General features: G+C 48.0%; 1 protein-coding gene across 1 annotated transcript; it reads left to right on the forward strand.

Moving 5' to 3' along the window:
* Nucleotides 1-203: 203 nt before the first annotated feature.
* LOC144138987 (phospholipid scramblase 2-like) lies at nucleotides 204-15,397 on the forward strand. The gene is made up of 4 exons (XM_077671490.1): nucleotides 204-1,028; nucleotides 4,114-4,331; nucleotides 12,095-12,424; nucleotides 15,326-15,397. The coding sequence occupies exons 1-4, from the start codon at nucleotides 383-385 to the stop codon at nucleotides 15,395-15,397; spliced, it is 1,266 nt and encodes a 421-aa protein (XP_077527616.1). The 5' UTR covers nucleotides 204-382.
* Nucleotides 15,398-16,756: the final 1,359 nt, after the last annotated feature.

The following is a 16,756-nucleotide window of genomic DNA, read 5'->3' on the forward strand; positions in this document are numbered from 1 at the left end:
TCGGCTTGTCAAGTTGTAAAAACAAAACAAAAAGTAGATACGAAAATGAAAATAAAATGATGCCTGCGTACCCTCTATCTTTTCTGGTAGTTTTGTTTTTTTTGCCGGCGACGTATAACAACACGCGAAAAATGTTTGTGGTGACGCCACCCGTTCAAGCTTTGGGGACAGTACGCGTTCGCCCGTTCTGTGTGGCACATTAAGGCACATTGTGCTTTTTGAGTATCTCTGGTTTTATATGTCTTCCAAAAAACGTAATTTCCTCTTCACCTATACTTACGACAACATTTCTGTATCTTTTCTTCTCTGTGGTGAACGCCGACCTTGTGTGTCCGTGGTGTACCAACATCGTCAGAATTGAAAGGCTGTCCGACGCTCTGCGATGGCTCCCGCCAAATCACGGCATCCAGCTGCACCCGCACAACCGAAAGTGCGGAGCAGGAAGCACTCGACCTCCTCGCGGTCACTTAGCCAGGTTTCCCTCGCTAAGGCACCAGATCAAAAACCGGTGGTCGGGGCACCGGGCCCAGCGCCCGTTGTGCAGCCACCAGGACCACCCGTCGGGCAACCACAGGGACTACCCGTCGGGCAACAACAAGGACCACCCGTCTGGCAAACGCAAGGGCCACCCGTCTGGCAACCACAAGGACCACCCGTCTGGCAACAACAAGGACCACCCGTCGGGCAACAACAAGGACCACCCGTCTGGCCACCGCAAGGGCCACCCGTCTGGCAACAACAAGGACCACCCGTCTGGCAACAACAAGGACCACCTGTCTGGCAACAACAAGGGCCACCCTTCGGGCAGCCATTTGGACCACCGGCCTTCATGGGTGCACCGGGACCCGCAGCTGGTCCGGGCGTTCAGGCTCCGGGAGCGACAGGCCAGCGGATGATGATCCCGATACAGATGCCTATGCCGTACCTCATGCCTCAGATGGTCCCCGTCCCGGGGTGTCCGCCGGGCTTGGAGTACCTCTGCGCCGTGGACCAGATACTCGTTCACCAGATGTTCGAGCTGATTGAGCGTACGCCATTTTGATATGTCCGCATGTTTCTGGCATGTACACCTGACCTGAAGCCTGTTCTGTCAAAAGAAACATCATCGAAAATATTAGTGCTATCATGTCCGCTTTACTAGGGCATCGTATAGTGATGTGATACTTTTGTGTCCCCATGTTCTGGCGGGCAGAATTCAGCATTGCATTGTAGCAGCTAATAACAGAGTAACAATCACGCTAATATTACAGTATAGGTTCAAAGAAATATTAGAGAGTTTTAGAATAGCCTACGCAGACGCACGCAAACAGTTAGCGAACGCTATTTTTTGCGTGGTTCGCACTGCGCATGCGCCGTACGTTAAGCCGCTTATGCTTTTAGCGGGAGAAAGAATAGCGGACGCTATTTCAGCAAACTAGCGTGCGTACGTGAAGCCGCTTGCGTTTCCAACATGGCGGCAAGTAGCGCGACAACCATCCACGGTTCCGCTCTTCTGTGGACAGTAATTTGCTTCCGATGGACCTGGTTCTTTGCTCCTGTGTTTTTAAATACGTCGAGTGGTTAGCACGTCACCCTCGCGAAGCTATGTATCGTCGTAACAACGCTGACTGTCCGAATGAAGCTTGCAGCCAAGCCAACGACCGAAGCTGCGTGCGTGCGTGCGTGTGCGCGTGCGCGTGCGTGTGTGCGCGCGCGTGTGTGCGCGCGTGTGTGTGTGTGTGTGCGCGTGCGCGTGCGCGTGCGCGTGTGCGCGCGCGTGTGTGTGTGTGTGTGCGTGTGTGTACGCTCGTTGGGTTGGTTCTTACAATAGTAAGTAAAATAAAGTGGCAGTGCACAACCGGCACGTGCGGGAGGAAAAGCAAGCACAAAAATAACGGAACTCCCGCTGGTGCAGTTTCAGGCAGGGGGTGCGCGAGCACTGCTAAGGCGGGAAATTTGAAATGCCTTGGACAAACCACCGTTAAATTTATCAGGAGAGGAATGAGACAGGGCGGCGAAGAGCGTGATGGGTGGTAACAGTGAGTGGATAACGGCGCTGCAGCCCATTATGGCGAATCACTGCTCTGCACTTCCGGCAGTTTTCACATTGAGTGGAACGGCTTCAATTTTTATGGACGCCATAGGGAAAATGCCGCTCTCGTAGACACGCAACTGGCCGTGCCCGGTGTAAGCAGGGGCAGCATTGAGAGTTTTGTCTGTTTAAAGGTCCTTTTGAAGTACACCATTTCAATAGGTTCCTGACGGAATGACAAAAAAATGACAGGATGTCACACCAAACACGCAAGGCGTTGCATGGGTTTCTGTGCATGCCAGCGAGCTCGCAGCCTCAAGTACACCATGATTTAAATTGACTCCAAAGCAGACATGCTCAAGCAGACAACTGAGAGTCTTTGCTCAGTCATCGCGTCTCGAAACATGCACCCTTATCTTGTCGCTCTGCAAAGTTTTCAGTCCAGCCGTTGTGCTCAGCTAGTTAGTTGGTGTTTTGTATTGTAAATGCTACCACCGCGTAAGAAGCAACGATCAGAACAGCAAAAGGGCAGCCCGAATGTTATACGTCAAGTGAACTTTTCACACGTATATAATGAAAACCAGATAGACGACACAACAGATGACAACCACGCAACCATACATCGCAAACGGTTTTTGAGCACGAGGAAGCTGTCGCATCAAGTACTGAAACTTTGCTTTAAGGCGATAAAAAGCAATGTTAATACTATTAGTATCTCCTTTTGTAATCAACAGGCTCCGAAGATGTCCTTTCTTACTTTTGTGGGAAAACTATTTGATACTTACAATCTATTGAAAGCCGGAGGGAAATTCAGAGGCGGCGAATGTCACCCGAGTATCACATTCGTTAAAGTCTGTTCTGCCGCAAGCTGCTTTGCTAAGTGATAATTCACACAGTGCTCAGTCTTGCCCAAATGGTATTTCACACAAGGCAGAAATAAAAGCACACAATAGCTGTCTCGCACGCAAGAAACGATGCGGCAGTTTTCTACCCATAAGTGGCTTTTTTAAAACACTCCCAAGGCGCATATCACAGCCAGCATGTCTGGAGGTGGATGTAGCATACCATACTTAGCCGCCACTTTCTACAGGGGGGGGGCGAGAATCAGTGCACAAAGAGAGTTTTCAATCTTTACCAGGACCACCATGTGGGTGATGGGGTCCCATTGTTCACAAGCGCTTTATCATCCATAATGCGGTTTCGATTCTTGTTCTGTGTTTCTGAAACGAATACTGAGCTCTATGCTGCATGCCTGATTAGCCTGCAGCCTGCGCTCGGCATCTTAGGCGAGAACTGCTGGGCCGTGCTGGGTTTTTTGTCTGACATGAAGTTTTCCGTCCAACTTGAAGCTAACATCTTCGCTTTAAAGCGGGATATAGTCGTCTCGAAAGAATGAACGTCGCCGTTCTCTTCTGATCCTTAATATTTCGTGCAGTCCTTGCGCTGTTTTTACAGTGTAATACTCCTTAACCTCGTATTTATCATGTGTGGGACGTACCCCTGTGTGTTTGTCTTCCAGCCTAACATAAATTTTTAGGGTATTGCACAGCATGCCTCTCGTCTTCTGCTCCCGCCCTTCTTTCTGTGGCACTAGCAATACTTCAGTGCAGCAGTTTACTGACTTCACATACTTTTATTTCCATCCTCTGGTAGACGCTCCATTTTGGGTGGGCAACATGTGGTTGCTCTTGTTCCGTGCACGTTGGTATTTTTGGTAGTGATTCTGCATTTGCGCATAAGCAACGCAGAATGGTAGGTCTGCATGAATTTCGATCCACTCGAGCTGTTTAACATTCAACCCTGTCGTATACACGCCCGGACATTTCTATTTTGCGTCCACTGGGTCTTGAAAAGGATCCCCAATAGAATACAGCCTGTTTTCTCGCGATGCGAACGCTTTTCATGGCGCACCAACCACCCCACTACTTCGTGATAGTGTGCACGGGCATATTATTGCATGCGCTGATGTCTTCAACGCTGGTGACGCAGAAGTGGTGACGTGCGGCAGTGAAGCCTTTAGGCAAGCCATTTCGTCGGTCATGGGTGCGAGTACGAACAGTGCCTGCGTGACTCATTTCGCTTGCTATGTCAATCTTTTGCAGTGCTACTACCGTACGAGCAGCAGAACAAGTACGTGATCAAGAACACCATGGGCCAGTTCGTCTTCGTGGCAGTCGAAGAGAGCAATCTTGGCCAACGCTGCTGCGTCGGAACGAGACGTGCCTTCGAGATGAGCGTGAGAGACTACCGCAATTTCGAAGTCATGCGCTTCGTCCGACCGCTGAAGTGCGACTGTGCCTGCTGCTTCTGCTGCTTGCAGGTACATGAACCTCACATTCTGGTGACTGCACCCTCTTGTATATAAACCTCACGTGTATTGACAAGCAGGTTGCTAGTAAAACGTTATTCTGATATAATGCGACTAGTTTAATTGAAAATTCTCAGTCGAAGGTGGTAGCTCGGCAGAGGACAATCTGTACGGGTTTAAACAATGAAGTCGATGGTTGGACGGCATACCGTCTGGTCAGGGAGCATACTGCAAAACAAGAAACACGGGTCACTGACCAAGTCAAAAACAAATTGACGTTTCGGGAGCCGTAGCGCTCCCGAAACGTCAATTCGTTTTTGACTTAGTCAGTGACCTGTGTTTCTTGTTTTGTAGGTTTAAACAATTTATCCTGGATCATGGTGGCACCTCTCTACCGGCGCTCACGTGTCTTTATATCAGAATGCTTGCCCAAGGCTACGCATCCCATACGAATACTGCTAATTTCATTCTCATGGTTTGTGTCAGCGCTGACCCCTATTGTATGCAGCCAACGGTAATAATTTTTTATTGAGCGAGGGTCCAAATTAGGCGGCAGCAAGCTTTCCGCGTGTCAGTGGGACATTGCTTTCCACGCAGACTTTATCTTTACCCCGAACACTTGCCCGTCTGGGCAGAGCCTCGGAAAAATTCACTGCAGGTCTTCTGTGGGCTTATTTAACAAGGCGACGACATTGTAGGAGTTCAAGATGCTGTAATCGTCGCCGCCAACAACAACAGGTGTCACTGAACAATGAGTGCGGAGCAACTTGGGTCCGCAAGCAGGGCGAAGGCCTCTCCCCGAGGTTCCCAACGACTCGTGGGGCTGTTTTCCGAGACCATTCTTCGCCAAAATTTTAATATTTTTACATCCGCCAGGTCTTTCTTTCCGCACTTTTTATGCCGTACGTCGCTTGGTAGCCGCGCAATTATGTGACTTTCCAGCGGCTGCCCCTCATTCGAATTGTGTGGCCTGCTTAACCGCACTTTTTACGCTAAATTTGAGCCAAAATATCTTCAAACCGAGTTTTAAATGCAGAGCATTTTAGTAACTCACGATGTCACCCGCGTTGGCGTCCGTAGTCCGCACCCTACACTATATAAAGAAATAATACCTTCCGGCGCCAGGTTTCGATCCCACGACTCTGCGGGCGGAACGCAAGGTACGCGGCACTTTACCGACTGCTCCACGGAGCTTTTTTTTTTTTTTTTTTTTTATTGCACATTGAACAAACAGTCCCTACAATGTCTACAATGCTGTTCTAAAACGCATCAGTGTCGGTTTAAAACCCGCTCACCGAACTTCGGTTGGCGAAAACTATTATAAACATCGAAAGAAGACAATTCCTCCAAAATGGGTAGCCACGTAAGCTCCGGGCACTGCATATTAATGACTTCCTTCAGCATACTGACATTCTGAGCAAAGTACTTGCTGACAGTCTTCGCGTCAGCATCAGAGTGGCGCACCGCCATCCGACTCAGCCAGATGGCGTGTAGGCCCAAAAGCATTATCAGGTCGTACGGCACACTGTCATGTTTGTCTACGGGAAGGAAACGGATTCCATGTGGTGTCACAGGCAAGTCTTTTTTCAGGGTACGCTGAAGAACGTCCCAAAAAAAGACGGCATCCCAGCAGTCTAGGAAAACGTGGTCTATTGTTTCGGGTTTTTTACACAAAAGACATACTGTTGTCCATGGCACAAACAACCCTTTTTCAGCCATCCATGTTTTGACTAGAAGAGTTCCCGAATGAAGCTTAAAAAAGAATGTTTTCATACATGCTGGGACTGCCATCTTTTTGACGCGACACAATACATCTTGCCCTGGCCCAATGCGGTACATAGTTCTGTACAGCGGTACTGGAAAAAGAACATCTCTAAGATCTTCTAACAGACGTTTTCTTGAAACACTTGAAAGGTATTCAAGGGAAAACCTTACACAGAGGAATCTTAAAGATTCAACGGTTTCCTTCAGGTAACCTTTCAACGTGTAACGTTCATCAACACTGGAAACAACAAACTGCGGGAGTGAACCCACCAAGACACTTTGTAGAAATGTGCGCAGAAAGGCATCACTCGCATCGCGAAGAAACATAAATCTGCTGACAAGTTGTCGCAAAAACAGGTGTGATAAGCCCACCCCTCCCGTTCGAACTTTACGAAAGAGATTCGTACGGCTGGTTCTTTCCCATTGGGAACCCCAGATGAATACAGCAAAAATACGGTGCATTTTCTGCACATTTACTCGCGAACAGTGTATTACTTGCATCACATACCATAGCTTTGCCAGGAAGAACATGTTGCAGACAGTGGCACGAGCGAACATTGATAGGTTGCGGCCTCCCCACCTCGTTGCTTTTTCACGCAATCTTACTGCTTCTTCCTGCCAATGCTTGCTACTATCTTGGTAGCACTCCAGCGGAGCGCCAAGATATCTTTTCGGTACCTGAAACCACTGGATGTTTTCAAAAAACTCTGGTTTGGTGGGCCATACTCCGTGCCACAGACCCGAACATTTTTCCCAGTTTACAGCACTACCGGTTTGTGCGCAGAAATCTTTTGTAATCTTTGTCACTTTTTGCACGCTCTCTTTATCTGTAACAAACACTGCCACGTCGTCCGCATAAGTCAACAACCGCACTTCACTTGAGTTCAAACTAAATCCCCTAACTTCATTACTTTGGATTATTTTTAAACAAAAAGGCTCTAAAAACATGCTAAAAAGGAGTGGCGACATCGGACAACCTTGCCTAACTGACGATAACACAGGTACGCATTTGCTGACCGTTTTGTTTATAACTAACTGCGTGGTACACCCCTGGTAAGCCATATGCACTCCATTGTATAGCACTTCCCCCACATTTGCTTGTTTCATAATACAGAATAACACTTCGTGACACACTCTGTCGAAGGCTTTTTCAAGGTCAATCTGCATCATCGCAACGTGGCGGCACATCAAATCACAGCATTCCAACACACTCCGAGCAACATGGATATTGGTGACGATACTTCGTCCCCTAATGCCGCACGTCTGATGTGGCCCAACTAAGGACGTTATGACTGTTTGCAACCTTTTCGCTAAAATTTTCATCAGTATTTTATAATCAACGTTCGCTAACGTGATCGGGCGGTAGCCATTAACTGACTGCAGTTTAACCGGATCATCACATTTGGGTAATAGAACCGTATATGTCCGTGAAAATGACACCGGGAAACTATTATTCTTATATGCTTCTTTAAAAACGTTCAGCAAAATAACTGAAACTCTATCGTTGAACGCCTTGTAAAACTCCGCATTTATGCCATCCGGTCCTGGCGTTTTAGCCCCCTGCAATTCGTCAATTGCTTTTTTCACTTCGCCGAGTGTAAGCGGCTGTTCTAAGCCTTCCTTCACGTCGTCTTCTAACTGTGGTATCAACGGAAGAAATTCTCTTTTGTAATCTTCCATTCGCGGAGCACTATGACCAAACAGTTTCTCATAATGCTCCACAAATGCCTTTTCTATGTTTTTTTCTTCCCTTGTAAGTGTTCCGTGAAAAACTATTTCCTTAATTTCATTTTTTTGTGCATATTTTCTTTCATCGCCTAACGCCCTTTTAGTGGGTGTTTCCCCAGCTAATAATCTTTCGCCACGGGCCCGCACTGTGGCTCCCTGATAGCGTACTTTATCTATTGCCTCTAGTTTTCCTTTTATAGCTGCTATATCTTCGCCAAATAAACCAGGCATTTCACTCTCTAGTACAAGTAACTGGTGTAGATTGTTGCGCAATTTTTTTTCCGCTGCTCTTTCTATCCGTCTTAATGCGGTTGACCTGGATATTGCACACAACTTTACGTCCTGCTTTATTAATTCCCACTTTTCTGCCCAGGAAGGACCCACTGCGCTCTCGTGCTCGACGAAAATTTTCTCTACTTTTTCTTTAAACCCTGAATCTTTCAATAATCTACAGTTTAATTTCCACAGTTCCCAAGAAAACTTCTTATCCTCTTTTCTGCCGCCTACCACGAAGGACACGAGACAATGATCACTGAAAGATACATCCTTTACGCTGTAGTTCGAACACATTGACACCAGGTTCAGGCTCACGTAAGCTCTGTCTAGGCGAGCGTGGCTAGCGCCTTGGAAATGCGTAAATCTTAAACAGTTTTCTTTTGACGCAATGTGAGCAACGTCTTCCATTTCATGGCCTTCTAACATTTCATAAAGGAATTCGGCGCTTCGATCCTTCTGTCCAAACCCGCCTATTCGGTCTTCTCTCGCACAAACGCAGTTGAAGTCTCCCAAAAGCATCACATGTTTTTCGCAATTTAGATAGGTTTCAATGTCCTGAAGAAACTCTTCTCGTTCTTGTATTTTGTTTGGAGCATAAATACAGAGCACCCGAAATTCATCTCCGTCAAACAGAAAGTCACATACAACTAATCTACCAGACTCGCCGGAACGAACATTTTTAACCAGCACACCGCTTGCTGATCTTATAAGTATACAACACCCTCCCGATGTTCCAACAGCGTGACTTACGCACGCGTAAAAGCTGTTACCGAATGTATTGACCATGCTGTTAGTCTTGTCCTCTGCCTCTATTTTAGTTTCTTGTACGCACAGAACGTCAAGTTCCTTCTCAATCATAAGGCGCTTCAATTGGCATTGTTTCCGCCTGGCACCTAGCCCGCGCACGTTCAGGGTACCTATGATGAGAGGCATTTTTTTTTTTTAAATCCCTACACTAACGGCGAAAAGACTGACAACACTGTCATCAAATATAGAATCGTTACAACGTGATGTAGTTCCACGCATTGTTCTAGCTATAGCTTTCACCCTGGAAATTCTGTCATGGTTGATGCCCCCACACCAGACAACACAAGACACCATTTCACGTGATGTTGCCCCCACTTGAACAGCACACCTCGCCAGTGTCCGTCGACGCACTTTTTTTTTTTTTTGGCCTTTTGGTTGGTTCGGTACCGTTGTGGCTATCATTTGACGTTTCTCGGCGCTCGGTCTGGCGGGACATGAAGCTTGGCTTTGGGTGTCGCACGCCTCCCTTGTCCCGCCTTTCGCGGGGGCTCTCCGATGACTTCGATGGATTCGTGCTCCTCGGGGCCGTTTTCTTCTCGCGACCGCTTGGCTGCCGAAGAGGCCTCACCGCTGGCTTCCACCTCCATTATGTCGGGCTTGGAGTCGTCGTCCTCGCTAGGAGACGCCGCGGCGCGTTCAACACAGCCCGCGTTCCCGCTACCACTCACGATGACTTCAGGCTGGCACGGCACGCTTTCCTGCGTCTCACTGCCGATATCCTTCGGATGATTCTCGTTATCTTGCGTCGGCTGGCCGCTTTCGCCGTTCCCGGCGTCGTCTGCTGCCTTGTTGATTTCCTCCGCTTCCGCCTCGTCCATCGTCAGCTCGGATCTCTCCGAGCCAAACGGCGTCGTTGCGGCAACGGCGTAGGTCTTGACGCAGTGTTGCGCTTCGTGCCCGAAGCGGCGGCAGACGCTACACCGCGGGACGCGGCAGTCTCGCCTGATGTGCCCGATCTGCTCACAGCGCAGACACTGCGGCGGCCTACCTGGGACCGCGACGAGGGCTCGGTCTCCTGCGATGCGCATCTGCTGTGGGATGTCTTCGGGTGCTACACCCGCCTTGAGTTGCAGCGATATGACGCGTGTCATGGTGCACTGTGCGTCACAACCCTGCACGCGCCACTTCTCCCTTGTGAGCTCGGTCACCCAGCCGTAGGGTTGGAACGCTTTCTTGATTTCTTCGTCTGGCACATTGTGCAACACCCAATGCAACTTGACACGGATGTCCCGATTGCACGGATCAATCACGAGGCATTTCCGTCCTTTCACCTTTATCTCCTGAGTGGCGACAATCTTCTTCGCAGCTTCGGCGTTGTTAAACGTCGCAGCCCATACATGGTTCATCTGGTAGGGACCAAGCGCTACGACGCTGCCGAAAACATTCGGTTGCTGTAGCGCGTCTCGTAAGTCTTCGACGCGGTATGGCCGCCCCTTGACATCGCAGTGAAAAAAGACAGTATTATTAACGACTGACCCGGTTGGCAGAGTTGGCAGTACGACAGGGTAATCTTCATTATCTTCAATCCTGTTACCGCGGGCCATCTGGCCCGCTGAAGCCGCTCTATCAGAGCCCGACATCACACGTCCGTTCACCGCTGTGACCGGAAGTAGAGTCGCTACGACGCAACGTGGCGCGGCTATGACGCAAAACAATCCAACACAATCCACTTTAATCCAACCCAATCCAAATCCAATCCAAGCCAAGCCAAGCCAATCCAATCCAATCCAATGCCCTTCGCGAGAGAGTGTTATAGCGCCGAAATCGCGCCGCCACATGAACGCGAACCGAACGCGGCGAGAGAGGGTGTTGCGAGCGGAGAGAAGGCGAGGAGGACGCGGGGGAGAGGGCGCACGTGTGGCCGACGGTTGAATGAGTCGCGTGCGTAACCTTCCATTCTGTGTCGGCAGTGGGTACTGCCGACGCAGTACTGCAGTGGGTACTGCTGTTGGTACTGCGCACACTATGTTTTTAATAGCTGCACAGCAGACCGGCGCTTTTGGGTTGACTCACACGACGCTGGTCGTTTGCGTAAGAGACGTTGCCTTACGTGACCTTGTTTGTCGAGCATACCCGAGGTTTTGCGAAACGATTAATTCCAACTGCAACAAAAAGAAGTCGCGTGTAAATACGGTCAGAAACAAAGCGAGGGCGGACAGCAGTCCTTCACAGTATGGCGGCGCCCTCTAGAAGTCCTGACATAAACAAGACGTTCCTGAGTTCGCAGCTGAAAAAACGTTGTACTAACGTTCCCTTGAAGACCTGCCCTTGTCCCACCATCGCATACGTCACGAAACACACGATTTAGCGGGAGAATCCTAATTTTATCACAAATTGATTAATTTCTCTCGCAAGGAATAAAGCATCTTTTCCTCCCGGACAAGCGCTGGGGGCACTATAAAACACCAAACCTTTCGAATAAAACAAACTTGGATTTTGTCTTCATGGTCCCTCTAAAGCTGACCCATATTACGTCATTCCTGCCCATATTAGGTAAGTGGTACCGAGAAATTGAAAGGGTTTTCAGCATTTATTGCGCTTTATCTCGTTAGAAAACGTATTTAGTGGTTGTAATAGAGCTGATTCCGTTCACAAAGGATATTTCTTTCGAAATGAAAAGAAGTAGCATTTTGTCTTCGCGGCCTGCTTAACAATAAAGACGGCACAAGCCTTGCAATGCCCTCTTTCTCCCTTCGTGGTCCTCCGCAATGTGCCGAGTGGGGTGGTGTAGGCTAGCGTCACTAAATAAGCTGCGCTTAAGAGTACCGCCACTTCACGCACCCGGAAGCGTCTGGGGGCCATTTTGTTTCTGGCTTGTAGCGTTGCCATCTCTCCCAACGAAACCGCCGCCGGTTGTGAATGGGCAGAGTGTGACTGACTAGCGCCCGCGCAGCAGAGAGATGAAGAGAAGAGGCGCGCAGAAACAAAATGGTTGCGCCCATATGTAAACAAATATCACGTGGTGCCGACCGACCAATGAAAATTCTGGCGGCGCATAACAATGAGAGAAAAGAGTGCCGATACTCTAAACTCCTTTATTTAGTGACGGTAGTGTACGCAAACCGCTGGGTCTTCCCTGTGGAGGTGCTCTTCTGTGGTAGCAACCCTAGACTCATCGTAGGAGTAGAAAGACCACTTACGAAGCACGCTTCACTGATCTATGCATCATTTCCCAGTGGTCGTTTCTCTGCGCCTTGCAGGAAATGGATATCTACGCTCCGGCAGGCACCCTCATAGGATCGGTCAAGATGGACTGCAGCATCATCTTCCCCGTATTCACCATCCAGGACGCCAGCAAAAAACGGGTGCTCAAGATCAAGGGACCCTTTTGCACGCAGTCCACCTGCTGTGGAGACGTGGTCTTTGATATTTTCACCGCAGACGGTGTCACCAAGATAGGGCTCATGAACAAGAACTTTGGGGGCGTGTTGCGAGAGCACTTGACCGATGCCGACAACTTCACGGTTGTCTTCCCCATGGACCTCGACGTCAAGATGAAGGCCGTGCTCCTCGGGGCTCTCATCCTTATTGTGAGTGTCATTTTATTTCTCAACACTAATTTCACCGGAATCGAAGAACCATGTCCACAATTTTCCGACGTCACCCCTTTCTCATAACAACCTAATTGTTCTGCAACGTTATCTTATGCAACCGGTTTAAATAGGAAAAGAGTGGTCTATGTAAAAATACCTACTATACTGAAATACTGTGTCAGATTTTGAGAGCGGCAGCCAATTTTTTAAAATGCTGGGGATGTCCTAAAAAAATGTCTCCTGCTTTGGCTCAAGTCAGTATTCTCTAGGAAGGATACAAAAGAAAATTTATCAAATTATGAAAATGATCACTCAGGCAATTATCACAACGCTTTTTTTTTATGTGCCTGCTGCAGCAAAAATGAACACCCAATCACCAAACGTCAGAAACATGCACGCAGTGTGGTCCCAACCAGAGTATATACGTACCATCTTCTAAGATGTGTTTGGTACAATTCTAACCAGTCGGAACAAGTGTAAATACATGCACCACTCAGAGAGTACTGCATTTGGAATGGCTTGGGAAGAGCGTACCCCTGCTGTCAGTAATAATTGTCATCCACTTAAATCGCAGGACTACTGGTTGTCTGCGTAAGGTATAGTAGGACTCAGCTTACAAACTTGAGAGAAAACAATCGCATGTTTGCTTTCTTGCGGACACAATTTTGCGTTACATAAATCGTCGTGTTTTCTTAGACGGCACTATGGTGATTTTACATTAAAGAAAATCGCCCCTTCAATTCCGTTAAGATAAACCAGAAGCAACGCTGTGATGTGTTTGTCATCAATCGACTCATCTATGCACGGAACAACACATGTTTGTTTGCAACTTGACATTGAGCATGCTTCGTAGTTAATTAGCTCAATGAGATTAGGAACGACTACAGCTTTATTCTAGGGGACAAACATGAGGCTGTTCGTTTCCGTCAAGTAGAAGCCCCTCTAGGGGCATCAGACGGCAATTTCACAATATCTACAATTTCACTGTGAAAAAACGTAATTATGAAACGTAGATGAATCTTGGTGTGTTCCTGCAGTCGTCTGGGTACATCCATTTTTTGCAAAAATACTACCTCCGTAGGCGGCCGTGTATGACATGTTAATGGAACTCGGCGTATTGATTTAGCGATCAATATGAGTACAACTATTCCAGGATACCTACAATACATTGAGATCTAGGGAACCTTTATCACTTTTCTGTTCTTTCTTATCTTCGTGTGTTCGCGTTTTCCCTATTCTTCCATCTCACTCGATGTTCTCTGCTGCCTGCTATCGAAGGCGAGTGTCCGATCACCTCGCATTGTCACGGCGTGCACAGATGGAAGGACTCTCAACTTCAAAGACCATACTCTTGCTCGAGCTACCTAAACGAGAAAATTTTCGCGGCCCAATAGTTATAAAAACTCCACGAAATAAAGTACATATAGTCAAATCCTTTTCAAACTCCCAAATCTGGAAGCAAATTTGACACCAAACGAAATTTCTCAGCAGAAAAACTATTAAGCGCACTTAGGGCTAAACCAAACTACATAACTGAATTCCTTTTAGTAAATGTAGTCGTGGGCTTAATTTCTGCGATAGCAATTTACAAATGCTTTAAATACAACGTTATAACCCCGAACTAAAAAACCTTTTCCGCTCGATCTCGAAGGGGGAGTCACCTGATCATATTCCTATCGGACTTACGAACTCATGGCACCCACTGGCTTAAAAAGCATCGTGTACCGATACAAAAAACGTTTCGCACATAAAAATGTTCCTAACGGCCTACTTTTATTCAGTTAGAAATATAGGATTTCTTTACTGAAATAAAAAGTAAACAAGAAGCAAGTTTTCGTCTATCCAGTTTTCACTGGATGGTACCAGCTGCCTAGCAAGCGAGAGTTTTATTTCTTTATTTCAGTACAGAATTCATGTATTTCCAAAATAAGAAAATTATACCGTTTGGAGCATTTTCATGGATCTGCAAAACATTTCGTATTGGTACACGGTGCTTTTTAAGCCCGTGGGTCATGAAGTAGTGAGTCTCATAGGAATGTACAGGCGAGTCCCCTCTAAGTCCAAGAGTAACAAAAAGTCCCAACAGGCGGCGCGCGAACAATGAGAGCAGAGAAACTGGAAATCAGGAAGGAACGTTTCTATGGAAATACGCGAGGCAGTGCATTGCTGTTTGAAGCACGGGCGGGGTGTCTGAGAACACGGGCATACACGGCTGACTACAGGCAACAGGACGAAACTTGTGTATGCTGCGGCAGGGATCGGGAAACCGTAGAGCATATTGTCATTGACTGTGGAGAGATACGACCGCGGTAAAACGACGGGGAAGCGACGTTGGCGGAGGCTTTGGGATTAGGTGTGAGGGAAGGCCTCAACTTCAGGGCCATAGGGGTGACGAAGAGACGGCTGCAGTGGTGGTGGAAGAAGAGCACGGAAGAGAGTGAGACGCGTAGGAAGAGTAATATAGCGAATCAGAATTTAGAACAGAAGTGGGGGGAGGTAAGCAGGTGTGCAAGGGCAGGAGGGGTGGGGGGGGGGGGGGGTTAGAGATGGGAGTTTAAAACCGGGGGGAGGGGGGCTAACCCGTTATGTTAGTGAAGGATAGGGCAAATAAGTAGAATAACACAGGCAAGTCTGTTGGTGACAACCGACGTCCCGATAGAAGGAAAGGACCTCTAATCATCGTCATCATCATTGTCATCATTGTGAGATAACTGGATTGAATTGAGCCAACCCTCAAACCATTTCCCGTATACGGGGAGCGAAACAGACCGGTAAGAACGTGAGAGCTTGAATGAAAGAGAGGACAGGCAGAAAACTGTCGTTTTTCGAAGACGTTTGCTGCGAAGCGAGAAAATACTTGGACATTTTATTGCTTGTTTTGCATCTTTTTGTGCGCAGGATTTCATCTACTTCGAGTCAGACCCCCCGGACAACGAAAGCAGTGATTTACCGGGAAACCTTTTCAACTAGGCCTGGCCAGCCCATCACGCCTCGGGGTCTTTTAATTTCCATTTACTGAGCGCAGCTATCTCTGGCTGCCCAAATCAGCGAACTTGCGGGTCATGCATGAAACATTCCTGGCTTCAAGGAGTGAAAGGAGGTCAATAAAAAAACATTCTGTCTAAATCCTGCAACATGAAGCAATCTAAGCTCATTTTGCCCTTCTGGGGGTGAGTACGGAATAAACTTCGAATGAAAACAGAGGAAACGATTTGTAAGTAGGCCATAAAATAATCAAGAGAACGTGTTGCTGGGTGTGTTGGTTTCGGTTTACAAACATACTGAGTGGCGCAAACACACAAAACACGAGAAAGGGGAGAATGCGCAAAATTTAAAGTCTAATAATGGCGCACATTTGACAGCGCATTGCGATTTCTGCACAAAGTGTGAGTCACGATTGCCCGAGACAAAGATACTGGGAAAAATGCGCCCACCTCCCCGTGATGGGAACCCTGTGTAGATGCGACGCATGGTGGGGTTCACTTGGTGTTTCCGTTGGATTGATTCTGAAATCGCGTGAAACGTGTCCGGAACGCGTATGATTATTATGTTTTGTGATTATTATTATGTTTTATTGGCCAATCTTGGTCAATCTCTCTAAGTGGTATGCTTGGGGCTTCGCTGTCGCAACGACCTTTACTACATCATTGTTGCTGTCAGTGGGAGCTTCTTTTCTTTTATTGCAAGTGTAAATCATTGCCCCATCATGCGTTGTATCAGTAGCTTCTTGACGCAGTTTGAATGAGTCAAGGATATAAGGCGCGTTCGTAGAATTTCATTCTGTGTCGGTTTTGTTGCGCAATGGAAAGAGCACCACGTACCTCGCATTCCGCCCACAGCGTCGCGGGATCGAAACCGGGCGCCGCTAGCTGTTATTTTTTTACAGTGTGGGGGGAGGGGTGTTGACGAGAGAGGGGCATCGGAGAGGAGAGGGGGTGAGCGGTGGAGAGCGCAGCTCGCGCGGCGAGGAGAATGAGGGAGGGGCGGACGACAACGACGCCGACGCTGCATGGACAAGGCGAGTGAATGAGATGCAGTCGCATCTAAAAAGCAGATATCAGAAGACCTGAGAACTGCTCGAGGCGCATCGTATAATATTGAAGGGAAGTAACTGCGTTAGTGATACTTCGGTGGTATTGTTCAAAGCTGAGGGGCGGTTTTTAGATCAATTCTTGCGCTGACGCGGGGGGGGGGGGGGGGGGGGGGGGGGGGCACGACGTCTATTGCGCATGTCGGGGTGTAGATATAAATGTACGTTGCTGTCGTTGCTATTAAACTGTTGGAAGTGTAGCGCCTCTCCGTGTCTTCTTTCTTGTGTGTTGTGTATTT

Source organism: Haemaphysalis longicornis, unplaced genomic scaffold (genome assembly GCF_048455015.1).
Source record: "Haemaphysalis longicornis isolate Haplotype H1 unplaced genomic scaffold, Haemaphysalis longicornis Haplotype H1 scaffold_5, whole genome shotgun sequence".
NCBI classification, from domain to species: domain Eukaryota; kingdom Metazoa; phylum Arthropoda; class Arachnida; order Ixodida; family Ixodidae; genus Haemaphysalis; species Haemaphysalis longicornis.